Raw genomic sequence first — 26,855 nt, 5'->3', positions numbered from 1 at the left:
AGGGTAGGCCACTGGATTTTTGTGTAACCAGATATGAATTAGTCACCGATACAATTTCAGAGTCTACATTGCACCTTTTAAGAACCTACCACTTGTTGAGTTTAAGTGTAATAACAAGGAAGAATAGCCACCATTATCTGAAAAGGGTAAAATACCCCTCCCATCTGTCTGTGTGAGGTTGGATTTCTCCACAGACTTCAGTCAGAACCATGCATCCTCACTGGCTGAACGCAGGGCAGATGTGAGGATCCAGCTACATCTGTTCAGCCAGGCGTTAAAGACATTTGCAAAAATGTGAAACAGTGCCACCCTTCTCGTTGATTTTCTTTTCTTTTGGGATAGTTTCTTTCCTCCATAAAAACATCATTTATGTTAACATAAAATGGGTTTATTGTTGATAATTTTAAATCAAGTAAATATTTTTTAAGTTACCAGTTTTTCTAACACAGTAAATAGAACAGTAGCATACAAGCCACCAAGAGTTCTTTGGGGGGTCCTTCCTAGTTTTCAAGAATGTGGACAACAGTTTCTGACCCGGTGGGCTAGGGCTGGGGCGGCGGGCGGGTGGCATCCTCCTTTACACCTCCCCTCCCCCCACCCCATCCTGTCCCCTCAGCCCTGCCTCTCCCCTCTGGCATTTGCTCCCATAGCAAACCTGCATGGGAGCCTGCTGCGTGGTAGGAGCAGCTGTGGCCGTCAGGCTAGTGGGACACAAGGTCCCTGGCCCCAGGAGCCTATTGGGTGGCAGCTGGGCAGCTAATGCTGACGTTGGGTGGGGGGAGAAGTGCTGGGTGGCTTCGCTGAGGAGGGGGCACTCGGGCCTGACTGGTGGGGGCCGCGTGGAGGGGTGGCCTGGTCCTCTGGAAGCCCTCCATGGGCTGGCCCAGGTGTGGACTTTATCCAAGCCCTGGGAGTCCATTGAGAGCTGTAAGCAGGAGAGTGACTTGATGGGATTGGCGTTTGAGGAGAGAACTGAGGGTTGACAGCTGGGACTGTGGGGGTCGGGATCACATGCTGGACTTGTACGGTCCTTCAAAGTGGCTCCCGTCGGGAGGATTCCCCCAGGTACAGGGGCTCTGGCTTCTGCTGCTTTCTCTTGGGACTGGGTGACACTTTCTGGGCATGTCCTGTGGGACTGGCCCCCGAAGCCCTGGTTCACACGGTGCTGCCCTGTTCCCGGCCATGTGGCTGCGTGCGGGGGTCCCCTGGGGTGGGAGGGGGTGCTCAACCCCTCCCTGGATCGGGAATACCCTAGTCTCTCCGCACCGAGCACGTTGGCTCCTTGTGGACCTGGGCTGTGCTGTGGGTTGTCATGAGTATGAACCACAAGGTGTGAGTTATGTGTGCACACATCTGGCTGTGAAGAGTGGGAGGCGTGCACCCTTCCCCCCACCCCTGTAAGAAATGGTCCCCACGCCCCGGGCTGCTCCCTGGGCCGCCCCTAATGTCACTGCTTTTCCAAATTTGGGGTTAACTGTTGCGAGTGTGTGCCGGTTCCCCGCACTCGTCCGCATTCTTGGACAGCGGGTTTGCTCTCTGTGGACATAGAGCTGGGCGCTCATCGTGGTTTTGAGCCTCACCCAAGTGCTGGGCATCACTGTGGTTCCTGCGCCCCGGCCCCCCCTTGTCGTGTTCCAAGGTGGCACTGACCCCACATGTCATCATGGGGCAATGTCAGGGTTTCTGTTTTTGCTGCTGCCTGAGTAACCCGGCTTTCACCCCCCTCCCCCAGCTCTGCTTCCTCAGGCAGAGAAGAGCCTGTTTATTTTTCTGTCTCTAAACCGGGTTCCTTAATGCCAAACAGCCCTCCCAAGCGCCCCTGGGATGCCGTCTGAAGAAGCTCTGTGAGCACTTTTCTTTGAGTCCTGGGGGCCCCTCTGTCTGACTCCCTTTCTGAGCTCGGCCTCTCCTCTGTTGGGCCCGTCACATTACCTGCTGGACAGGTGAGACTTCTTCTCTGTAAGTGCCATCCTGCAGGCGTTTCAGGCACAGAGCCACAGGTTGAAATGTTTTCCACAGCGGTTCCCTAGTTTTTTCCTTAAAAATGGCTTTTTAAAAACTGGTAGGTGCCCAAGATGTGTCTACTTGATTTTTTTCCATTTTGGACTAAAACAACCTGATCCTTGATCTTTGGTTTAGCTCCTTGAGTCCTTGGTCAGAGGCCCTGGGCTTGGGGGTTGGTCCTTCACTCAGGGCAGGGATCCTTCTGTTTGACTCCCGATCCCTGAGGGCCTTGTCCAGCCTGGAGCTCCTGGGGCCGTTGTTGGTGCCTTGCTGGCTGCACTTGGAATGTCCTCTCCTCTCCTAAGCATGCCTGTCAGGATTTGAAGACCCCTTCCCTCTTCCTTGGACACTAGGATGGTTAAAAATGTCATTAGGTTGTTGCTGCCTTCAGATGGCAGGCACAGATCTGCCCCGATAAGAGGTTTTAAGGTGGTCTTTATTAGGTGTCCTGTGGGTCCGTGGCTGGACTGTAGGGTTCCCTCCTGTCCTGTTGGTGCCGCATCTTGTCTGGGGATTGTTGTGATTAGTTGGGGGTTCGGTCAGCTTGCTCATCAGGCCTGGAACGGGCCCTGCTGCCCCTCCTGAAGATTTCTGTGCACCTGTTGAAGCCAAGTACATCATAGTCATACCTAAGAAGTGTGCCCAGTTGTGAGCAACAGCGCCACGGACTCTTCCCAGGTGGACACGCATCCAGCATCCATCCTGAGAGAAAACACCGGAACAGAAGGCCCTCGTGTGTCCTTCAAGCCCCCTCCACTCCCCAATCCCTCCCCTCACCCACCCCTGCTTTCCACCTTGACCAGAACTGGCTGTGTTGTCCCTTTCGGGTCTGGCTGCTTTGCTCAGCCGCTTGCTGGAGGCTCCCCGTGCAGGCAGCCAGGCCGTGGGATACGGTGACAGTCAGCTCTTCTTGACCCGTGCAAGGCACGAGTGCGAGGCTTGGCCTGAGCCCTGGGGCCTGCCCACTGCTGGAGGGGCTCCACGCCTGCATGGCTTCTGGGACCCAGGGTTTGTGTGTCTTCAGTCTGGGTCTTTTTAAAGTCTGACCGTTCTCTTTTCTGCCTGCGATGACCTCTTTCAGTGTCTGGTCAGCTAGTTGAAGCCCGTCGTTGCCATCTGGCATCCGGTTTGGGTTTTGTTTTTCTGATTCCAGGGCCAGGCCATCACAGGCAGGGCACAGGGCCTGGGTGCCAGCCACCAGGAGTCTCGACGGCCGCGTGGGTAGATGGGTCAGCTGCCCTTTCTCGGGGAAGGACTCCTATACCCTGAGGTGGTTCTTCTTGGTTTTCAGTTATGAAGTGTCTTCTGGTACGAAGGGATGATGATAGAAGATGCAGAGTATTTTTATTTTGTTTTTTAAATACTTGAGAGTCCTTAGTTAGTGTAAGACATAGTGAGCTTCTAGGGTTGGGTTTGAAGTTGTGATGTTGGAGTCTGTCCTGGAGGAGCTGTGGGCTGGGCAGCTGCTGCTCTGTGACTCCTGAAAGGTATCCCGGAGTAGGTGGGGGACGGTGACTCCTTGCAGCGGGTGGCCCAGGCTCCCTGCACTCTGCCTGCCACCCGTGCCCAGAGCCCCTTGCCCGCCCGCGGCCACTGTCCTGCCTCTAAGACGCCCGCAGTAACAGAGTGCCACCTCGATCTCTCAAGTTCTGGGGCCGCCTCCTTCCTCTTGACCCCCATCACTGAGCATTTACTACCTGCCGAGCTTCGGGCTTTCTGGGGAGTAGAAAGCTTGTAACCCACAGTCCATTGTGCGTGCAGGTTCTGGTTCTGAGGTCTGGAGTGAGGCCAGACTGTCTGCGTTTCTCAAAACCCTGGGCGAGGGCCTTCCCTGGTGGTCCAGTGGTTAAGACTCCGTGCTACCAGTGCAAGGGGCGCAGGTTCGATCCCTGGTTGGGGAACAAAGATCCCACATGCCACATGGCATGGCCAAATAAACAAATATTAAAAAAAAAAAAAAAAAAAAAACTAAAAGAAGAAACAAAAACCCTGGGCGATGCTGCCACTGGTCCCTGGACCGTGCCGGACACCCAGCAGGACAAGTAGGAAGTGGGGCTGGGGGCGCAGGAGCCAGCTTGCCAGGGCCTGTCTCCCTGCAGCAGGAGCTCCTTGCTCCTTGCCTGATTGGGATGCTCCCTGTTGGCCGTGCCGCCCCGCCAGCTTCCCACAGGCTCCCTGCCTCCAGGCTCTAGTTCTTTTGTTGCAAGCAAGCCTCTTACCTAGAGCTCAGGCCCCTTCAGGTGGGGATGGGGGGCAGTGCAGTGTGGGTACAGTCTGGAAGTTTTCATAATAGTGAATGTGCTCCAGGCAACTCTCACCTGCCTCTCCCCAGTTCACCCCCTGTCTCACTGGCTCAACACTCTTGGCCAGACTCAGGCAGGCTGGGGGCCTCCCAGTGTGACCCTGCCCTGCACCCTCCCCGGTGCCAGCCAGCTAGCTGTGCCAGTGCCAGCAGGGGAAATCCAGCTGCAGGTACCCGGGTTGTCCTGGGAGTGGGAGTAACGGGCGGGTTGTAGGCCAGGGGTGAGATGAGTGTGCAAGGTTCGCCCTGGAGCCCTGGAGAGTGGGGTTTGTGGTTGTGGCCCCGCCAGGCCTCCCCTCGTGGTGCCACGAGCCTCTTGGGTGGGAGTGCACATGTGGGAAGGTGGGGCTGCAGGCATTTGGGGGCAGACTCAGGGAGGTCGTGCTGGGGTGGATGGATGCCACCTTCCGCACTGCTCAGGGACCTGAGGGAGAAGCCCAGCCCCAGGCCCCGATCACCACGTCACCAGCGTGCTGATGGAACTGAGTGTTAATTTCGTAGAAGTCTTGTCCGAAGGAGGGCAGGGCTCTTGGCATTCGTGGAGCCCGTTGCTTTCCAGGAGGATGGTCTGGGAGACGAGCCAGGAGCTGCTGGCAGGCATCCAGGTCTGGGCCAGATTACCCGCTGGGCTCGCCCAGAGCAGTGGGTCCCACCCACCACCAACCCATGTCTGGAGGGGCAGGCCAGAGAGGGCACAGCCTGGGTCCCCAAGAGTAGGCCTGCCCCTGGGTGGTGTAGCCCAGGTGAGGCCTGCTGTGAGGTAGGCTGTGGGAGGGGGAGATGAGGGGGAGCTGCAGGCCGAGGCCCTCCTCCTGGCTCCCCTGCCCTGCCCCTGGGAGAAGGAGGTGCAGGTGTCTGTCCTCAGGGTAGGAAAGTCTGGAGTCAGGCTCTGCCACCTGCTTGCTCCTGTGACCTTGGGCAAGTTGCTTAACCCCCAGAACCTGTCTTCTTATCTGGCACTGGAGGTGGAGAGAACACCTCTGAGGCTTCCCCACAGGCAGGGTGCCCTCCACCTGGTATGGGGTGAGGAGGACCTGGGGCTGGGGGGGTGGGTTGGGGGCTGGGCCTTAGGCTCTTCTGGATCCTGGGTGCTGGGACCTTCCAGGCCTTCTTGCTCTGCCCTCCAGCTGCCCTCCTGCAGCCTGGGAGGGGCCGGGCCTGCAGGGAGGGGCAGTGCTCACACCTGTCTGGGCCACACCTGGAGCACCAGGTGGCCACAGCAGGGGTCGGCTGGGCCCAGAGTTGTGGGGGCAGTGGATACGAGTGTCTGAGGCCCTCAATGACAAGGTCAGATGTGCTTAAGCCCCTGGGGGTGTGGCGGTGGCCTGGTGTCCTTGTGACTCCCACCGCCAGTGGAGCCCTAGGTGGGTGCTGGGCAGCCCCCCCCCCCCCCCCCCCCCCGCCCCAGCTCTCAGCTGGAAGAGTCCTGTGTTCTTCTGTGACTTCTGGCTGTTGTTCTTTGGCCAGAAGGTGGTTAAGGAGCAAGAATAGCCTCCCATTGGGTGCTTTGGGCTGGGCCGGGAGAGAACTTTTCCGGGGGGGACCCAGCATAGCTCTGGGCTTCCTGCGGAAAATGTGCTCTGGGGAGGGAGGAGGGGTCAGGGTTCCCGGGGACCTGGGTGACGAGACCTGCCCAAAGAGGGGTGGGGGCCCCTTTTTCCTGTCTTCACCCTTCTCTCCAGGACCCTCCATCCTGGCTGGGTATGGGCGGGGCGAGTCGTTTCAGCCAGGGTGCGCGGGGCTTCTTTGGGCGCTCTTTCTTGCCTAGGGAGATAGGACATTGCAGAGAGGGGCCCACAGTCTCCTGGGAGCATCGCCCAAGGGTGAAACCACACCCTGAGCTTGGGCCCCCCTTGTGGGCTGGAGGTAGGCATGGGATGCCCTCTGTCTCCAGAAGGGAGGGGTGCCTGCCGCCAGGCTCCAGGGAGGCAGGGCTGCCTGCCTGTTCCCCAGGGGGTTCCACCTGAAGGCTAAAGGATGGAGCAGCCTGAGGGCCCAGGCTTCCTGGCGCCCAGGCTCTGGGCTCAGTGGGTGTCCAGGCTAAGTTGGATTGGCTCCTGTTGGAATTGGGGTTGGAGCCATTTTCCTTGGCTTCCTGCTTAAACAAGGGCCACTTTCATGTGGAGACCTCCTCTCATGGCCTCCTGCCCTCTGTGGGTTCCAGGAGGGGAGACCTCCCTACGAGCCCTGAGCCCATGTAGACCACCTGACATGGGTGGGGCCTTGTCTTGCCTGGGATCCCTGTGCAGCTGTAGGGACCTGGCCTTGGGCATGTGCTCTGTAGGCCCCGGGCCTGTCCTCAGTGTGTGTGGGGTCGGGGGCCAGCCTCCCTGGCTTTTCTGAGGCCTGAGCCTGGAGGGAAGAAGAGGAAATAAGATCTCAGTCAGGACCTGTCTTGCGTCACCGTGTAGCAGCCCTGTTGGGGAGGTGGGTGCTGGCCGTCCTGTGAACAGAGACCTGGGAAGGTGATCCAGGCCCCTCTGTTCACAAGAGAGCAGAGCTGCCCCCTCCCCGCTTCCTTGCCGGGGTCAGGGTCAGCCCATCTGGGGACAACCACGCACCCATCTGACTGACCTGTCCCACTGCCCAAGATCCTGGGCATTCTGGAGCCAGTGCTCCGGGTGGGCAGTGTGGCTGCGCTGGGCATGGGATCCTTGGGGCTGATTGGCACGCTGCTGGGCCTGCTGCCAGGTGGCTGATGGATGCCAGGAGCTGGGGCCAGGCGGCAGCCTCATTCCAGCCCATGGTGGGCTCCTGCCAGGGCTGAGCACCAGCCCCGTACCCAGTGGGCATCCCGCTGCCAGCTTGCCTGGCCAGCCCCACAGTGCTATTTCTAGCCCTCTCTCCCCAGCTGCTGTGGGCTCTCCAGGGTGGGCGCTTGCTGCTCCCACACCCACCGTTGAGCCGGAGGGCAGAGGCCTCTGGGAGGGAAGGAGCAACACTTTCTAGGGGTCTTGGCCCTCACCTGTGGTGAGGTGTGTCCCTGCTTATGGACACGATGTAGACCCACTCTCGGCCCAGCCTGGGGTGCCCGGCAGGCGGGGCAGCTTCCTGGTGGATGGGCACTCCCAGCAGGCAGCTCTGTGCGACGCCAACGCCACCCCTGCCCGGCAGAGGGCACAGCCTGCTCTGCCTGGTCCTGCTGGGCCTCCCTGCGGGTAGGTCAGGCTCGAGGGCAGTCACTTGGTCAGTTGCTGGGCTTTTTCCAGGCTGCAGTGACCAGGCTGGTCGACCTGATCTCCAACAAGGGCGAGGAAGCCCCAGTTGCAGGGTCCGGCCCAGGCTGAGGTGGTGGGCATTGTGCCCGGGCGGGGCTTGGGTTGTCATTGGGTCTGGTGGGGTTCCTGATATGGCTTCCCATCCTTTCTCCTGGGCTACTCTCACTGGCGGCGGCATTGCGGTGGTCTCCGCCCCCCTCCCCAGGCAGGGTTTGGCTCCGTCTCTGGCCTCTCTTGGCCGGGAGCCTGATGAGGGGCCCAGGCTGCCCTCGGGGAAACGTGGACGCTCTCAGGCTGCTGGACCTACAGAGCTGGTTCTCCTGCCCTCTGGGCTGACCGTGCCCCCCTCCCCCCAGCAACCCCTGCAAGAGGGGAGCTGTGCTTGGGGCCGAGAGACAGCTGGCAGGCTGGAGCCGAGGCCTCCCGGCCACCCTGCACCCCGGGTCTGGTCACATTCCTGAGGGACCTGCTGAGCCTCCCTGGCCCTGGGGGCGGGGGAAGGGCAGGCAGGGATGGGCTCTGGGCTGCTGCAGGCCTCCTCCCCCACCCCTGGCTCCATTCCAAGGGCGCCCAGGCCTGTTGGAGTGGGGGACAAGGAGCTGGAGCCTCAGGACCCCCTCCCGCAGGACCCAAAGCTCTGGCGGGGGGGGGCAGGTGGAGCCCACCCACATCTGGCAGCAGCTGCCAGTGGCCTTGGCGGGCTGGTATTGAAAGGGCGAGCCTGCAAACGCCATGTGGTCAGGCTGGGCTGGGCAGGAGGGGGCTGGGCGCTCTGGGCGGGGGTGGGGTGGGGGTGGGGGTGGGGGGAGAGCAGACCCGGAGGGAAGGGAAGGAAAGGAGCAGGAGAGCCAGAAGCGGTTGAGACTGGTTCTTACAAATAGCCCGTTGCACCAGCGCCTCCAATTTTGACCTTTTGTTATGTAAATGTGGCCAGCCTGGAAAGGGCCTTGCCCAGGCCTCCTGCCACCACGCCTGCCCGCCCTCCGGGAATTGTGTGCCTGCCACCAGCCCCCCAGATCTAGGTGGCCCTTGCAGTATCCTAAATCTGTGGGGGTGGGTGGGAAGAGGGTGCAGGCGAGCTCCCCAAATTTGCTTTCTTCCTACCATGGGGACTGACTGTGGGCACTATGACCACTGTCTCTTGCCCAGCTGTCTGGGCGTCCCAGCCAGAGAGACCCCCAGACCTTCCTGGGAGCGAGGTCCCCCAGCACCTCCCCCCTCCCCTTGCTGATGCCTTTGTGGGTGACCATGTCTGTCTGTCTTCCCTTCCCCAGGTGACCAGGCATTGATGCACCCCCAGGGAGGCCACGCGCTCAAGGAGGCCACCCCCACTGGCTGCTGCTCACATGGTTTCTGGGCCCCTGGCACTCCGGTAGGTCAGGGAGGGGGAGCTGGGGGCGGGGGCGGCAGAGGGAGGATGTTTGCTCCTCCTCCTTGGGACTCTGGGCAGCCTGCAGCTCTCAGCCTGTGTCCTGGCCTGCAGTCCTTTGTGTGCGGGCAGCGCTGGCAGCATAGAGGGGAGGCTGGGGCTTGGGGAGGAGGGCTGCTGTGGACTCACTGGCTCTCGGAGGCCAGGACCTCCTGCCCTCGGCTAGTCCCCTTGCCAGTTGTCCTGGGTGCTGGGGCTAGGTGTCTAGGCCAGTGTGGAGGCCGCGCCTTGGGCTCTTTGTCCCTGCCTGGCTGGCTCTGGGGGCAGGGAGTGGCGGAGGGCTGGTTTCTGCGCGATCTGGGCTCCAGCTTCTGAACAGGCTGACAAGGCCGAGCTGGCCTGAGGTGCTTGCTGCCTCCTGCTGTCAGGCCCTGAGTGCCGGCCCACGTGGTCATTGGGTGCTCAAAGTCTTCCTTGGGGTGCACAGGATCATGGGGGGTTTTCCTCTGTCTTTGCAAACAAGGGCAGGTACGGACCAGTGGGAGGAAGGCAGGTGGGTGCAACCCCTCCGGGCTCTGTCCTGAGGGAGGCAGGGCTGGGCGCCTGGTAGGAGCTGATCCCAGGTGGGGGAGGCTCAGAGCAGTCAATTCCTCTCCGAGGTTGGGCCGTGAGCAGAAGGACATGAAAGCCCCTTGTCGGCCTCACGGCTCAAAGCACCTGTGGGAGGGCACGAGCTTCCGAGTGGCTGGAGGGGTGGGGAGCCACGGCCGTGCGCTGTGGCCCTGCTGCCCAGTGGGGTGGGTGCATGGTTGGGGCACGCTGCTCCCAGAGACCCCTGTGCACACTGCCACGCAGCCACCACAGAATTCCTCTGCATGTGTTTTCCTCAGTGACATCAGTTAGCATCTGTGCCAGTCTGGCGAGTTTCTCAGGCTCAGACAGCACTGCCTGCCCTGCCCAGAAAGTCCCTGGGGCCCAGCGGTGCCAGGGCTTGGCCAGGCTGCCTTTCCTTCTCGGCACCTGGAGGCCCAGGCAGGGGGTAGGGGGGATGGGTGCTCAGTGCCTGTGGTGGGGCAAGGCCTTGTGCGGTGGGGGTGGCAGCTGGGCTGCAGTGTCACGTGATGCTGGTAAACCTCAGAGTTTGGGAAGCCTCTAGGGTTGTTGGAGAGAGACCCAGGCTAGAGCAGAGGTCACAGACCAGAGGCTGCATGTTTGATCTGGCCCACGTGGTATTTAAGGAAAAAGAACCTTCATTTTGCATGGGGTGATTTCACCTGAAAACCTGGATTTCTGGCTTGTCTCGAAAGCTGGGAAGCTGCATGCCCACGTGAGAAGTCCAGCCACCCAGCACCTCATAGACCCCTGCCTTTGGGTCTATGAGGCCAAAGACGGGCCAAAGACCTTTGGGTCCCATCTGGGCACGTGGTTGGCTTCCTTTAGTGCGGAGATGATACCTTGGGCCAAGTTCAAATCCCAGTTTGGTTGCCTGCCACCATGTGCCCTTCATTGTCCTCTGTGTTTTCAAGTCTGCAGATGGGCTGGTGCCGCCCCCCTTCTCAGGCAGCCTGGGTGGCATGAGTTCCCTGCCCAGGTGCCGGACCCCAGGAGGGTCCCCCGCTGATGCGCACGCGTACCTGTTCTTGCCCACAGGTGGTGCGTGTGGGCAGGGCGTGGGGACATGGGGCCCGACATGGAACTGCCCAGCCACTCGAAGCAGCTCCTGCTGCAGCTGAACCAGCAGCGGACCAAGGGCTTCCTGTGTGACGTCATCATCATGGTGGAGAACTCCATCTTCCGGGCCCACAAGAACGTGCTGGCCGCCAGCAGCATCTACTTCAAGTCCCTGGTCCTGCACGACAACCTCATCAACCTGGACACGGACATGGTCAGCTCCACGGTGTTCCAGCAGATCCTGGACTTCATCTACACCGGCAAGCTGCTGCCCAGTGACCAGCCAGCCGAGCCCAACTTCAGCACGCTCCTTACCGCCGCCAGCTACCTCCAGCTGCCCGAGTTGGCAGCCCTCTGCCGGCGCAAACTCAAGAGAGCTGGCAAACCCTTTGGCTCCGGGCGGGGTGGGGCCGGCCTGGGGAGGCCACCCCGCGGCCAGCGGCTGTCCACGGCCTCTGTCATCCAGGCCCGATATCCAGGGCTCGTGGACGGGCGCAAGGGGGCCCACACCCCCCAGGAGCTCCCCCAGGCCAAAGGCTCTGATGAGGAGCTCTTCCTGGGCGGCTCCAGCCAGGAGAGCGTGCACGGCCTGGGTCGGCCAGTCTGTCCAGCCAGCAGGGAGGCCGGCCTGGGTGGCTGCAGCACCAATGGCAGTGGTGGGGGCTGCGAGCAGGAGCTGGGCCTGGACTTGTCCAAGAAAAGCCCCCCGCTGCCCCCCGCCACCCCCGGGCCCCCCCTCACCCCCGACGACCCAGCCCAGCTGAGCGACAGTCAGCAAGGCTCACCCCTCTCGGCCTCCGCCCCTCCCGTCGCCAACAGTGCCTCTTACGCCGAGCTGGGGGGCAACCCCAGTGAGCCCATGGATCTGGAGGGGGCCGAGGACAACCCCCTGAGCCTATTGGAGGGGCCGGGCGGGCAGCCCCCCCGCAAGAGCCTCCGGCACTCGGCCCGCAAGAAGGAGTGGGCCAAGAAGGAGCCCGTGGCCGCCTCCCCCTTTGAGCGGAGGGAAGCAGCGCCGAAGGGTCCCTGCCCAGGGGAGGAGGCCGAAGGGCTTGGGGACAGGGTTCCCAACGGCATCCTGGCCAGCAATGCGGTGGCGGGCGGGCCCTACGGGGAGCCCTCATACCCCTGCAAGGAGGAGGAGGAGAACGGCAAGGATGGGAGTGAGGACAGTGGGCAAAGCGGGAGCGAGGGCGGCAGCGGCCATGCCGGCGCCCACTACATGTACCGGCAGGAGGGCTATGAGACGGTGTCCTATGGGGACAACCTATATGTGTGCATCCCCTGCGCCAAGGGCTTCCCCAGCTCCGAGCAGCTCAACGCGCACGTGGAGACGCACACGGAGGAGGAGCTCTTCATCAAGGAGGAGGGTGCCTATGAGACAGGCAGCGGGGGCGCCGAGGAGGAGGCCGAGGACCTGTCAGCGCCCAGCGCGGCCTACGCAGCCGAGCCCCGGCCCTTCAAGTGCTCGGTCTGCGAGAAGACCTACAAGGACCCGGCCACTCTGCGGCAGCACGAGAAGACTCACTGGCTGACGCGGCCCTTCCCCTGCAACATCTGTGGCAAGATGTTCACGCAGCGCGGCACCATGACGCGCCACATGCGCAGCCACCTGGGCCTGAAGCCCTTTGCCTGTGACGAGTGCGGCATGCGCTTCACCCGCCAGTACCGCCTCACTGAGCACATGCGCGTGCACTCCGGCGAGAAGCCCTACGAGTGCCAGCTGTGCGGGGGCAAGTTTACGCAGCAGCGCAACCTCATCAGCCACCTGCGCATGCACACCTCCCCCTCCTAGAAGCCAAAGACCCTTGTTGGCCTGCGGGCGCCCAGGAAAGCAGGGGCACAGTGGCCAGGCCCCGGGTGTGGGGCAGTTCCTGGTGCAGCTCTCCCCCCCCGCCCCCCAGAGCTTTAATCCACAGTCTGTACCAAGGGGAGAAGCGGGCAGCCAGCACCCAGCCCGAGTGCATGTGGCTGCTGCACTGTCTGCCTCCTGATCCTGCCCGGCCCAGTTCCCCGTGAGGGCCATGGCGGGGCCTGCGGGAGTGGGTCACGGGGGGTGTCCCGCAGGCTGTGTTGGAGCAGGGGGAGGGGGGCCTCCCTCCATGCTGCGGGGAGCAGGGCTGCCGTGGCCGGGGTGTCTGTGCTGCCAGCCTGGCTCTGCGGGGAGCGGTGCCAGAGGGAGGGGACAGCGCCCTCCCTTCTCGAGCCAGGGGTCACCGCTCACTGGTGCTGGGACAGTCAGGGGCCCCCACCGCCTACCTCTCCACAGCTAAAGAGCCCTCTGGGCCTGTGTGGCTGTTATTCCTACTGATCTGTTCCTTTTTTCTTTTTGAATTGTTTTTTAAACCAAAACCAACAAGAGTTTATTTTCCTTCCGGCCCCTCGGGGCTGAGCCTGGGTCTGCAGACTGAATGTACCGGGGCAGCCACCCCCCCTGCCCGACTGTGGGCTGGGCGCCCACCCTCCAGGCCCCAGAAGCCCTTCTTGGCCAAAGGCTTCCCTGGGCCCCGAGCCCTGCCTCGGCTGCCTCAGGAGAGAGAGTGCTTTTCCCATAGTTTCTGAGGAATATTCTTTGTTTAGAGGTACTTGTTTTTTATTAAGAGAAAACCCCGTGTAACGTGTATGTGAATGTTGGAACTGGAAGGTCTGGGGTTGGTGGGGGGCGGGGGGAGGCTGGCCACGGTGCCAGGACGTTGGTACGCGTTTCCATTTTCTCCGTGTGTGTGGTGTGCGCGGTACGTGTGGACTCATGTCGCGTTTCCTTCCTTCCTTGCCCATCAAGGTGGAGAGACTTCTGACCTTTTGCTACCTCTTGAATTTGTGAGAACAGAACGTTGGTTGGTGATGGCAGTTGTGGCCGTGACGCTTGTGTTTTCCTTCTGTCGCCCTCCTGGGCCCCCCGCCTGTGCCCCCTCTCAGAAGGGGCACCTGTACTTCCTCTGTGCGCGTGTGGCCACGTGGCCACCCTGAAGGTGTTCTGAGTGTGCTGCTGGGCGTCAGGGAGCCCGAGCTGCCTCTCATCTGGGCCCGAGTGGGGGTATAGGTGCTCCAGCCCCTGGGGAGACCCCAGCACAGGACCAGGTGCCGGGAGACAGGAGCCACACAGTGGGACAAGTTCCTGGAGGCTCCCGGCCAGGCCAGGATGGGGCGGAAGTGAGCCCCCCCCATCCTGTCCCCTGGGCCTGCAAGAGCCTGACCTCGGGAGAGCAACAGCCCCTACCTGACCAGTGCAGAGGGGCTGACCACAGGGATGTGTATATTTTCTCCCACCCCCCTGGCAGGGTGGGGACCTGTTCTGCTTTGGCATCTCTGGGCGGTCTGGGGAGAGGCTGGCTGCCACCCATGGGCTCAGCTCTGAATCCCACCCTACCCTCACCTCTCGCCTTGGGCTCTCCACCAGCCTCAGACACCTCCATGGGCCTAGAGCCATGCTCACAAGGCCAGGCCAAGGTTGAGAGGTCGGCACCACTGTCCTCAGCCTACTGCAGCCACAGGGCTGGACCAGCAGCTTTATCTTTTTCATTTTGCTTCATGTTTTCATTTCTTTTTCTTTTTTCTACTTTAAGTTCAGACCAAAAAATTCCGGAGCCATCCCCTACCCCCACCCTCCACCCCTCCAGAGACCCTCCAGCTGAAACCAGAGCCTGAGTTCAGGGACCCTAGTGGTGGGTGTTGGGAATGGGGGCACGCAGGCCACGTGGGGCCCTGCTGAGCCCTTGGGGTACCCCCGGCCTCGGGCTGCTCCTCTCCCCTCTGGGGACTTGTGTTCCAGCAAGTCAGGCGGGGGCCCCTCCAGCGCCTCTGCTCTCCCGACCCCCCTACTCCGTCAGCACTTAAGCCACACGACAGAAGTCTGTAGCGGGAGCTACCTGGGCGTGGCCCCCGGTGAAGCAGGTGGTTCATGGCAGAGCTTCAGGGACTGGGCGCAGAGGCCCTCACTCGACGACCTTCCTGCGACGTAGTATTGTACCCACCTGAGTATTGTATCATATATCGAGCCTTCTCTGTATTTTAACAAGAAAGCGAAACACTAGTTTCCTATTTAAGACTTTAAGGGTTTGTGGGGCGGGCAGGGTTAACACGACACTTGGTTTTGTTTTCCTTTTCCTTTGGTTTCATGTGGAATGTGTGCTTGTGAGTGTGTGCATGGACGTGTGTTAGAGCCTCACCAGGAGATTAGGCTGTTGGAGGCCAAGGGCGGCTTACAGTTCTCTGCTTTAGTCACTTAATTCCTGAATGTTTCGGAGAAACAGGAAACAGAAAATAGCAGATGTCATGTAGGAAAGAGGATAAACAACAACAAAAAAAAAAGAAAAAAAGCTCACATCCAAATTCACAAAACCTATTTTTTAAACCAAAGCACATTTTGAATGCATATGGAACCTCAGTGCGCTCAGAAAAAAGATACTAATATATTTATCTCATTGTTTACATAAACTTTTACAGTTTCAGACCTCAGCAGATAAAAGGCCAGTCCCAGTGAACCCCACCTTCTGCCGGAGCCCCTTCTGAGTAGGCCCTGGAATGGCTCACGGGCAGAGGGGCCGCCGTGGGGCCGGGGCAGGCGTGGAGGCCCCTGAGCCCTCCTCCCAGCCCGGGCCTCTCCCAGCCCAGCTGGCACCAAAGAGCTTGGGCCCGTGCTGACCCGCCCCCCCAGGCCTCCTGGCTAGACTGTGGTGGTCCTGCCAGCTAGCACAGCAGGGGTGACTGTCAGTTCTGGCCACAGGACCTGAGCCTGGGCTTGGGCCCTGGGATGGAGGTGCGCCCCCATCCCGCTGCTCTGCCTGCAACCCTTGGGTGGGTTGATGTGAGGGTCCCTCTCAAGCCAAAAAGCCAGGACCTTTGCACAGCTCCATGGACTCCAGCGGGTCCCCGCCCCCTGGGGACCCCCACCTCCACCCCGGCAGTGGGAGGGGCTCACTGGGCCGGTCCTTACCTACACAGACGGTGCAAACACTCTGAACAGTGTTGTTTTTGTATCAATATGTTTGTGCAGTGATGAATGTATTTATTTCTCAGACTTGGGGCGAGTGAGCGGTAGACGGCTCCACCACCGCACGCTCCCGCCAGACCGAGCCCACCACCGGGGCTCCTCCAGGATTGCAAAAAAGGTAAAGAAGAAAAGATGAACCTTTAAGCAAATACGAATCTCAGAGACTTGCAGCATAGCCATACACCTCAGCCTGTGAAACGAACAATCTGGACCCAGACGGACTTTCAGAACCTCACACACCCGTGTGTGTTACTGTTGGTCGCCACTTGGGGGCTCTGGGCTGTCCGCCGCCCCCCGCCCTCACACCCACCCGTCAGTATTCACTGGACTGGCTGTGTGCAGGAGTGCGATCGGGGCGGGCTGGCTGGGCAGGCGGACCCCAGCCGCCCTCCCCGCGGCCGTCCTGAGTCAGGGTGAGGCCTGGGCAGCCGGGAGGGCAGGGATCAGGGCAGAGGCGGCCGCATCCGTCCCGTCCCCTTGGCTTGTGGGGGCGAAAGCAGAGGCGTCAGGCCTCAGAACAGACCAGGGATCCCAGCCCTACCGGCCCCCTGCAGGGACCAAGGCCCTCACTATTCCCCAGAGCCAGGTTGGGCATCATTGAACCTGTGAACCCGATGCCAGGAAAGGGTTGTGGAGCCGGGCCTGACCAGAGCCTCAGTCTGACATTCCAAATCGGGGTGGGTGTACGCTGTGGGAATTGAGGCTGCCTGGGACCCCCTGCCTAGGACCACCCATCCCCCACCGGGCTTGTCACCCCACTTTAATTTTCTACCGGGAACCCCTCCCCCTACCTCACCTTGCTATTTATTGCTGTAATTTATTGACCTCAAATATGCTGCATAACAGACCTCACTCAGGACAGAGAGGATCCCCAGGGCTCCCCCCCTCCACTTGGCGGGGCCCTGTGGGGCCAGGTGCTGAGGGGAACCTCTCTGTCCCCCACCCATCACTTGCTTTCCCCCTCCCCCGTTGAGGGACCCCAGGTTGGGCACTGGCCCATTCACAAATACCTCGAGGGGGAGGGGAGGGATGGGGTTATAGCTGTTTTGTTTAATGGGAACTGGAAGAGGGATCATGTCCTGCTATACGCGCCCTTCCCCGGAAGGGGGGACCACGATCGCACTCCTGTACTGGCCACCGCCACTGTCAGTCATCACACTGAGTTCACTTCCCTCGAGAATTTGGATAAATTCAGGTCAGAGCTGCAGGTATGCAACCCTCAAGTGTCATAGTAAAGCAGTTCACCGATCTCTCCATTCAGAAGCGTGCAGTCTTAATGTACAGTGATGAGAAACTGTTATTTTATGATCTTTTCATTAAAAGCTTGATTGAAAACTTGTGTGAGGCCTCTGTTCTCTGGCTGTTCTCTTGCTAAATGAGAAACTGCTTTCCTTTCTCTGTCCAGTGCTTCCAGGACCTGGGAAGGTGGGAGCTGGGGTGGACATCTTCCTGCCTCAGGCCTAAGGGTGGGTTTCAGAGGGGCCTAGGCCCTCGGTGGCATGTGTGCGTCTGGAGTTGGCAGTTGGGTCAGCATCCTTTCTGGCATTGTTGGCCAAAGCTGGCCGAGGCAGTTTGGGAAGCAGGGGGTGTGTGGGTTGGGTGTGGACCCGGTAGCCTGGGTGAGAGGAGGTCTGGCCCATGCCCAGGACCATGCATTGGAACAGCAGGATTGGACTGGGGCAGGGGGTGCTCATTACTGCAATATTCCCCCCACCTGCCGCTTGGTCTTGGGGTGGGGTGGGTGGGAGCCGGGAAGGGGGATAATCTTAGTCTCTAGGGTCGGGGACAGTAGACCCTATTCCCTGGAGGACTGTCCCTGCTGAACCAGGGTGGGGGTACCAGGCTGAGTGAAGACCCAGGAGGAGGAGTGGGCTGGGCCTGGGAGTGTGGTCAGCCAGCTCAGCCCTCAGACTCCATGTACTGCAGGCATTCAGGCAGCTACAGGGCTGCAGCAGGCGAGCCCCCAGAAGAACATGGGCTTTGCTGCTCTAAATCTCAGTAAGTTCTGTTCAATTGTTTTAAAATTCTTTTTTTTTTTTTGGTATATCAAAGCAATACTCAAACATAGTTTGAACAACCAAATGGCTCTTAAAAAGGCTTAAAACAAAAAATGGTTTCTCATCTTCCCAGCCCATCCCCACATCGTGCAGGCAACCAGAGTCCAGCCTCACAGCAGGTGATCATTTCAGTTCATCTCTACCCTCTTCCCCTTCCCTCCTACCCCTGCAAATAGTTATTGGACATTTCCTGTGATCTAGGGCTTGGCAAACTTTTTCTGTAAGGTTGCCAAATAGTAAGTGGGCCATTCAGTCTCTGTGGTGACTCACCTCTGCAGTCACAGAGCAAAAGCAGCCAAAAAGGGTGTAAGCAGACGGGTGTGGCCATGTCCCGTTCAATTGCATTTACAAACCCTGGTGCAGTGTGCAACTGGCCAAGCCATAATGGTTATCACCATGTACATTTGTTTATTGCTGGGCCAACTAGTGTATTGGCCCTTCTTATTTTTCTTGAGGTTTAATAACGATCTTATCTTTTTAATTGCTCGGTTTGATCTGAGCTTCTTTCTCCACCCTTTGACTCTGTGAAATGCCTCCCGGTACAGTTTTCCACAGAATCAGACACTGTCTGTTCTGACGCCTACTGTTCTGCACAGATTGGGCTGGCGTCCTGCCTTTTTGTCCTGCAACAGAAGTCCTGTTTTCTGGCTTCTGTGTGTTCTTTTCTTGTTTGGTAGCGTATTTGCTCCAGTACCATCCTGACAAAAGAACACATGGGAAGTGGGTTTCTTGAGACTTAAAATGTTGAAAATGCTTTTAAATGACACGGAATTGGTAGTTTGGCTGGGTATAGAACTGTGGATTGGATGTCATTTTCCTGCTGAAGTTTGAAGGAGTTGCTCCCCTGGCTTCTACCTTCCAGCATGAGAAGAAGCCCAGTCCCCTATGTGTGACCTGATTTCCTCCCTGGAAGCTTTGGTGTCATCTCTCCATTTAGACGGTTTTCTGTTCGTTGGGCAGGTGATGGGTTGGTTCTACTCTGCAGGCTCATTCCCTTCAGTAAACTCTTACTGATTTTTAAAGCATCTTAGCAACTTTTTTTTTAGGTGAGGTATAGTTGATTTACAATTGTTGTGTTAGCGATTATTTTAAATTTTCTTTCTTCTGTTTGTACCTTGATTGTTGCATTTTGTTCTCTTTTCCTGGATGTAATCTCTTTCTGAGGAAACTGTAATTTTTTGACACTTTCTACTGTTCCTTGCATTGTATCTAGTTCCCTTTTAGATCCACTTTTGGTTTGTTTTTATCCTGTTCTATAATTTTAAAGACTTTTCCTCAAATGTTGGGTGGTCTTGGCAGTTCATATTTAAGAATGAGACCCTAAAAAGCTACTCGGAACCAGTCCAACTGTCACCTAGGGTGTGTGGGTTTCATCGCACTCGTCTTGCAGGTGGGATGGAGGGAATGAGCACCACTTCCCCGTGTGCAGAGTTGGCCGTGGTGCTTTTGACGGAGGCGCCAAGGCGAGGCCTCACGCCTCTTAGTGCGGATCATTGGAGGAGGTGGGAGGTGAGGGGTTACTCCATCACAGCCTGAGTGAGTTGGGCCTGGTTACAGAGTCATTCTGTGGGTGGAGGTCAAGGATGGGGTTGAGTTGTAGGCACCACTGTTTCCTTTCATAAAGGTTTTGTTTAAAATGTGCCTCTTTCTGAAAACCATCTGAGTAGGGCTGTGCGATGGAGGTGGTTTGAGCCAAGAAAAGGAGTCGGGCAGGAAAAGAGCTGCTCTGGGTGCCCTGGCGTCCAAAGAAAGGGACGGAGGGAGGGAAGAAAGGAAAGTTCGAGGAGAGTGAGCCGGAGGCTGCTCCCATCTTCACGCAGGAGGCAGCCCCGAAGCGGAATGTTTTCATAGACCTTCTGGAAAGACCTTTTCTGAGTTCAGCAAATGGAGAGGAAGCTTTTGGACGGCTCCCCCCCGAAGCCGGGGGTGGGGTGGGGGGTGGGGCAGCGTGTCGTTAAAGGTCTTCACACTGCAGGATGTCGCTGCTGCTGATTCCGAGGGGCCCCCTGCCTCGTGGGGCACCTGGGAACGCGGCTGAGGGTAGATTTTTTTCTGGTCACTGTGGTTTACGATGTTACCTGGACTTACTGTGGTGATCATTTCACAATGTCTATAAAGATGGAATCATCGTGTTGAGCTCCTGAAACTAATGTTATGTGTCAACTATACCACAGTTGAAAAATGCAGTTGACAGTCTGGGCTTGACCCCTGGTTAAAGGGCCGGGTGACCCTCCCGCCACTGCCCTGCCCTCAGGGGCCACCCAGGACTCCCTCACAGCGGGGGAAAGCAGGCTGTGGGGGATCTGGCCGATGTAGCAAAGGACCCCAGGCTGGGAGCAGAGCATGGGGTTGACTCCTCACGGTTCTGAGGACCGGAAGTCTGAGACCCAGGTGTCGACCAGGTGATCTCTCTCCAGAGGCCTCTGCATGGCACGTAGATGCCCTCATCATCCTGTGTCCCCATCTGTTAGTCCCTCTGTGTGTCTGTGGCTAGATTTCCCCTTACAAGGACCCTGGTCAGACTGGGTTAGGGTCCAACCCAAAGACCCATCTCCAGACACAGTCACATTCTGAGATGCTGGGGCAGGCCTTCAACGTAGGAATTCTGGGGGACACGCTTCAGCCCACACGGGGCACACAGACCTGCCATGTGCGGCCTCGGGTGGCTGTGGGGGTCCCCAGTGACCCTCTGTCCGTGTTGGCGCCATTGGCACCCTCTCTCCTGCCTTGGGGCACAGGCCACCTCTGCCCTCAGCAGGTACCTGCTGGGGTCACAAGCTCCTCACTGAGGCATCGCTCCTCGCAGTGTGCCCCCTGGGGAGTCGGGGGTATCCCCAGAACCTGCCCACTTTGTGATGCTACAGGCAGTGATCCCTCGGCCCTGGGGTGCCTCCCAGGATGTGGGCAGAGCTCATGCCAGTGGCCGTCAGTGCACCCCCCAAGAATTCCTCTTCCTGTCCCCACACTGCCTGTCTGCTGACAGGGATGAAGACCTCAGTCTTCAAGAGCAGGGCGGGGGAGGCAGCCGCTGACCGGCCTCCTCTGGCCCTTGGTAGGAGGTGGGGCTGCAGGTGGGGGCAGCAAATGAGACAGCTCATCACCTGACCTGCCGTCACAGTAACTCAACGTCTAACCATTAAACAGGCTGGTGAAGAGCTGTGAGGAGCTGGTCAGACACCAGGCGCTCAGGCAGGGCCGCCCCACGGGTGGGGAAGAGTACATGCAAAGTGTGGAGGCATCAGAGCACGTGGTCTGTTTATGGGACTGAGGTGGCTTCCCTGTGGCTGGCGTGGGAGACAGTGGGGGGCTGGCAGGCGGGCCCACATTGGGGGGACTCTGTGCCATTGAGCCATTATTTGATACGTTGTGGTTTACGGGAATCTTTTTTCTATTTATTTTGGCCATGCAGCTAGGCTTGCAGGATCTTATTTCCTGGAGCAGGGATCGGACCCATGCCCTCGGCAGTAAATGCGCAGAGTCCTAACCACTGGACCATCAGGGAATTCCCCTTTTTTCTCTTATCAGGCAAAAAATACAAGTTTCAAATACAAAAAAAAGGGACTGTGCACAACAGGCATGGATTTTATAACTATTCTTTCTCTGATTGGACAGACATTTATTGAGCTCCTGGCACCACGCAGATGTCCTCACCCGACCATGCACTGAGTGTGCAACCACTGCATTCAGCCCTGAAGACAGGGTTGGGGGCCCTGCACTTTCCTGGGCTGTGCCCCTCGGTGAGGGCGTGTGTGGGGAGGGAGGCCCGGAGAAGAGGACCTTGAACCTGAGTCCTGGGGGAGGGGCAGAGCAGGGCCAGCAGGCTGGGTGGGAAGATAGGCAGGTGCTTCCACCGGGTCCAGTGGGAGCAAAGGGCAGGGACACCACAGCCGGGGGTCTGTTTCCATGGCTCCTGTCGCCCCCACCGCCAGGGAAGTGGCTTGGGTTTCACCGGAGGCTTCCTCAGACCCAGGCTTTCCCTGCAGAGTTTCCTCCTAAAGACCAGGGGCGGGGAGGGGTCAAAGCGCCCCTCGGCTCACCCTCTGAGGCTGCAGAACAGCAACCCAGGGGGTGGCCAATGTCACCGCCGTGAGGGCTGGATGCAGGCCCAGCTTCTCGCGGGGACAGGGCACCTGAGCTGCCACTGCCTGGTGACCTGTCGTCACTGAGCTTCCCCACGTAAACCGGGATCAGGATGCCTAGGCAGTGGGCGCGGTGTGGTCATGGGGACGCTGTGAGGGGATGGAGGGTCCCCCGGGAGTGCAGAGCTGTCCCACGGGACTGGAGCTTGTGTTCCAGGAGCCACGGGAAACTGGAAAGAGAAACAAGTGGGCCAGATTCTAGTGTGTCATTAAGCCCAGTATATTCACAGTATTTCATATGTAATCGATACAAAAATTATCAATGAGATGGTGCTTCGCAGGGTTCACATCTCAGTCGGGACCAGACTTTCAGGAGCTCGGCGCCACCTTCTGGGGCTGGACATCCAACGCTGGAGCCAGTGATGGTGCCAGGCTCAGAGCCTCAGCCATGTGGTGTGAGTCACTGGCCCCCTGGCTCTATGAGGGAGTTTGGTAACAGCCCCACTTTACAGGTGGAGAAACCAAGCCGCAGAGCTGGAGGGGGATGTGGGGCACTCACACCAGCACCTTTTTATTTTTTTCTTTTCCATTACGGTTTATCACAGGATACTGAATATAGTTCCCTGTGCTATACAGTAGGACCTTGTTGTTTATCCATCCTATATAAAATAGTTTGCATCTGCTAATCCCAAACTCCCAATCCATCCCTCCCCCATTCCCCTCCCCCTTGGCAACCACAAGTCTGTTCTCTATGTCTGTGACTCTATTTCTGTTTCATAGGTAAGTTCATTTGTGTCATATTTTAGATTCCACATATAAGTGATATCATATGGTATTTGTCTTTTTCTTTCTGACTTATTTCACTTAGTATGATCATCTCTATGTCCATCCATGTTGCTGCAAATGGCATTATTTCATTCTTTTTGATGGTTGAGTAGTATTCTGTTGTATATATACCACATCTTCTTTATCTGGTCATCTGTCAGTTGTTTCCATGTCTTGGCTGTTGTAAGTAATGCTGCAATGAACATTGGGGTGCATGTATCTTTTCGAATTAGAGTTTTGTCTGGATATATGCCCAGGAGCGGGGCTGTTGGATCATATGGCAACTCTTTTTTTTTTTTTTTAATTTATTTTTGGTTGCGTTGGGTCTTTGCTGCTGCACGTGGGCTTTCTCTAGTTGAGGCGACTGGGGGCTACTCTTCATTGTGGTGTGCGGGCTTCTCATTGCCGTGACTTCTCTTGTTGTGGAGCACGGGTTCTAGGCGTGCAGGCTTCAGTAGTTGTGGCTTGCAGGCTCTAGAGCGCATATTCAGTAGTTGTGGTGCACGGGCTTAGTTGCTCCGCAGCATGTGGGATCTTCCCGGACCAGGGCTCAAACCCATGTCCCATGCATTGGCAGGCGGGTTCTTTTTTTCTTTTTCTTTTTGTTTTAGCGGTACGCGGGCCTCTCACTGTTGTGGCCTCTCCCGTTGTGGGGCACAGGCTCCGGACGCACAGGCTCAGCGGCCATGGCTCACGGGCCCAGCCGCTCCGCGGCATGTGGGATCTTCCCAGACCGGGGCACGAACCTGTGTTCCCTGCATCGGCAGGCGGACTCTCAACCACTGCGCCACCAGGGAAGCCCGGCAGGCGGATTCTTAACCACTGTGCCACCAGGGAAGTCCCGGCAACTCTATCTTTAGTTTCATGAGGAACCTCCGTCCTGTTCTCCAAAATGGCTGCACTAATTTACATTCCCACCAGCAGTGCAGGAGGGACAGCTTTATGGTAGGCACCCAGCTGTATCTGCTGACTCCTCAGACTTTCCTATTTCTTTTTCTTGCTTCCTTGTAGGTCCTCCAGCACTGTTAGACCTGAGCAGGAGGGTCATTCTTGTCTCTTAAAATCTTAACGGGAAGACTGCTAATACTGCCTCCCTAAGGAGTGTGTTTACTAAGCAGCTTTCATCAGTTTAGAGTCCCTTTCGATCCCTCTTTAAATTTTCCACAGATGAGGAGCTCTATCCCGCGTGCTGCTCCTACTGAAATGCTCTACTGAAGCTGGTGTTCTCCCTCTTTTATCCATGTGGTGAATGACGTCAATTTTTTGATCTTGAACAATCTCTGGAATAAAGTCTTCTTGGTTTCATGTACCTTTTTTTTTTCAATGTACCCCTTTGGATTTGGTCAGCTAATTATTTAGGACTTTTGCATCCAGCTTCATAGTCTAAATTGGCCAAATGAAAGCCGACTTTAAAAGGACAAGTTTACCTGCAATTTCACCAATGAAATAGCTTGTCTTTCTCTTGTTTCCTTTAAAGATCTTATCCGTGTACATTACAATCTTAGTTATTTCAGCATACATAGTAAATCATATTCTTTTTTTCACTAGACATCATATCTCTATGTATGCCACATAAAATACATCATTTCAGTAACTACAGTGGTGTCCTCTTTGTGATGACTGTAACTACCCACCTGAGTGAACCCACTTAACGTGTTGTGGTTTAAGAATTTTATTTTTTTCTTCCTAGATTAAGTTCCCAGGAGTGGGATCATTGGGTCCAAAGATAAGAACCTGTTTACGGATCCTGATCTCTTTCCCACAGGAGGCTTCTCAGTCCGCAGTGCCGTCGGCAGCGAGCGGGAACAAGCCAGCCTCGCCTTCTGCTTCAGGTGCGAGCACCCACCGGCCTGCGCGGTCCGATGGCTGCCCGTGAGCAGCGGTTCCGAAACGCCCCGCGCTCCATCCATTGTGACGCGGGTCCGGCGGCGGCGGGCAGAGCCGGGGCATGGCCGAGGCGCAGGAGCTACTGCTGCAGCTGCTGAAGGACAACCGCGACGGGCGCCTGCGGAAGCAGGAGCTGGAGGAACTGGTGCGCGGGCTGGAGGCCGAGAGCGAGAGCCTCACAGCGCGCCTGCACGACCTGAGCGAGCGCGAGCGCAGGTGCGGGCTGCTCCTCACCTCCACCCGGGCCTTGGGACCGAGCCGACGTGCGGGGGCACCGCGAGGTGGCTGGCATCCCGGCGTCACCCCGGGCCGCGGAGCCTCAGTTTCCCCTCCGCAGCCTGCAGCGGCAGCGGAGCCAGGCGGCGCGGGCCCTGCGCGGGGAGGCGAGCGAGGCGGCGCGGGAGTGCGCAGGCCGGGCGCACCGGCGGCTGGAGGCTGCGGAGCAGCACAAGTGGGACCTGGTGGGGCGGGGCCCTAAATGGGGCGGAGCCTTCGGGGGCGGGACCTTGGACGGGGCGGGTCTCTGGATGGGCGGGACCAGTGAAGGGGGAGGGGCCTTGAATGCGACGGAGCCTGGGGAGGGGGGGCCTTGGACGGGGTGGGACCTTGTGTGGGGCGGGGCCTGAAGCAGGGTGGGACCCTGGACGGGGCGGGGCTGTTGGTGGGCGGGGCCAGTGTAGAGAGGGATCTTTAATGGGGCGGGGACTGCGGTGGGGGCGGGGACCTCGCAGAGGCCCGGACCGCCCCCTCGATCCCGTCCAGGAGCAACAAAACCGTCAGCTGCAGGAGCAGTGGGAGGAGCTGTCAAGCCAGGTACCTTCAGGAGACGGCTTCCGTCTCACGCTTCCCCTAGGAAGCCCCACCCTAGTCCCCATTTCCGCCGCGTCCCCGCCTCCCAGGATAATCCCCACCCCTAGAAGCCCCGCAAGCCCCGCCCTCACAAGCCCCACCCCCCAGCTCTTTTACTATGGAGAACAACTGAGTCCGCAGCGCGCAGAGCGGCAACTCGGGACCCAACTGGTGGCTTTGCAGGTGCTTGGGTGGGGCCCCGAGGGCAGGAGCGCTGGTGTGGGCGGGGCTTTGATGACCTGAGGGCGGGGCCTTGGGGCTGAGGTCGGGCGGAGGGGGGCATGAACCTCTTGGCCGGGAGTTGGGGCGGGGTCTGGCGCGGCGAGCTCGGGGAGTGCCGGACTCCTGACCTTCCCTGGATCCTCCGGAAGAAACAACTGGAGCTGGTGGAGGCCAAGCACGCCAGGCAGGCGGAGGCCCTGCGGCAGGTGCGGGCGGAGCCGGGTACTCAGTGGGAGGGTCGGCTTGGGGTGTGGGTGGGGCCTGGGCAGGCGCCGGACGGTGGAGAGGGCTGACTTCCCCGAGTCTAATCAGGGCTCCCCTCATGCCAGAGCGCACAGCGGATGGAAGAGGCCTGGGCCAGCTTCCAGGAGCAGAGCGGAGTCTTGCAGGTGCCGCCACCCTCCACTCGGAGAGCCGCTCACCTCCGACCCCACTGCGGCCTCCTCCCCCGGAGCTGCCGGGGCCTGCCTCACCAAGGTCTTCCCAGGTGTGAGGACTCACTCCCAACCCTTCCAGGAGCTGCAGGGGAAGGTGATGGAGGCGGCGACTGCGCTGGACGCCTCGCAGGGCGGCCCGGAGCCGTAAGGGGTTAGGAATGTCGGGTGTGGGGAGGTGACTGTGGGCCCGGACAGAGGGCACATCGCCATGCCTGTCTCCACAGGTGCGAGTCGCAGCCTGGCCGGGGGCAGGGATGCGCGGGCTCGCTCATGGAGGAAGTGGCCAAAGCGGACTGTGTGAGTGCGGGCCTGGGCGGGGACGTGCTGGAGCCGGGACCTGCCCCCGGGGCCACCCACACACACGTGACCACCCCATAAGGGATTTTCCCCCCCTCCCCCAGGGACCCGCCCCTTGATACCAACCTCGCTGGGCGGCCACGCCTGCCACGGGACGGCCCACCCAAGCACCACTTCCGCATAGGGGACCCGCCCCGTAGTGCCACGCCCCCCACGGAGCGACGCGCACCCACGGGCTCCGCTCCCCCAGGGGGTTCCCCCCACCGCTCCCAGGCGCGGAGCTGTACGTCGCTCCCTCTTCCCCGCAGAAGCGGCTGTTCGGCGGCGCGGGTGCGGCGGACATCAGGTGAGCCGGCGGCGGGCGCGGCGCTGGAGTCTGGGGTCCGGGGTGCGCCCGGCGCCCCGCCACCACCCGTCTGCCGGTGCGTCGTGGTCCGCAGGCTGTGGGCGCTGGGCGCGCTGCAGACGCTGCTGCTGCTCCTGCTGGGCGTCGTGGCGCTGCCGCTGCTGTACCTGGCGCTGGTGAACCCCTCGGCCCTCCGCCGCGGGCTCATGCGCCCCGGCTCGGACGCCGCCATCCGTCGCCTGCGCTACACGCTGGCCCCGCTGCTGGAGCTGCGCGCGCGCGGGCTGCTGCCCGCCTAG

At 59.2% G+C, this 26,855-nt stretch overlaps 2 protein-coding genes across 3 annotated transcripts in view; both read left to right on the top strand.

The window, feature by feature from the left end:
- The window catches only part of HIC2 (HIC ZBTB transcriptional repressor 2), a 22,632-nt gene extending 7,757 nt beyond the window's left edge, over nt 1–14,875 (top strand). For both annotated transcript variants that reach the window (XM_032603472.1, XM_032603473.1), the window contains exons 2-3: nt 8,799–8,896; nt 10,544–14,875. In XM_032603472.1, coding sequence (XP_032459363.1) covers nt 8,871–8,896; nt 10,544–12,359 — 1,842 coding nt within the window. In that variant the 5' untranslated portion in view covers nt 8,799–8,870 and the 3' untranslated portion in view covers nt 12,360–14,875. The remainder of the gene's footprint in view (nt 1–8,798; nt 8,897–10,543) is intronic.
- On the top strand, nt 8,853–26,855 carry TMEM191C (transmembrane protein 191C). Its single transcript, XM_032654051.1, is given in 12 exon segments — nt 8,853–8,896; nt 24,284–24,621; nt 24,743–24,866; nt 25,168–25,218; nt 25,363–25,437; nt 25,626–25,682; nt 25,806–25,877; nt 25,880–25,906; nt 25,909–26,057; nt 26,138–26,210; nt 26,519–26,556; nt 26,651–26,855. Coding segments are annotated over 11 exon segments (1,026 nt in total). The 5' UTR covers nt 8,853–8,896; nt 24,284–24,466.

The sequence above is a fragment of the Phocoena sinus genome, chromosome 14 (assembly GCF_008692025.1).
Source record: "Phocoena sinus isolate mPhoSin1 chromosome 14, mPhoSin1.pri, whole genome shotgun sequence".
Lineage (NCBI taxonomy): Eukaryota > Metazoa > Chordata > Mammalia > Artiodactyla > Phocoenidae > Phocoena > Phocoena sinus.
This window is presented reverse-complemented; position numbering and strand designations above follow the sequence as displayed.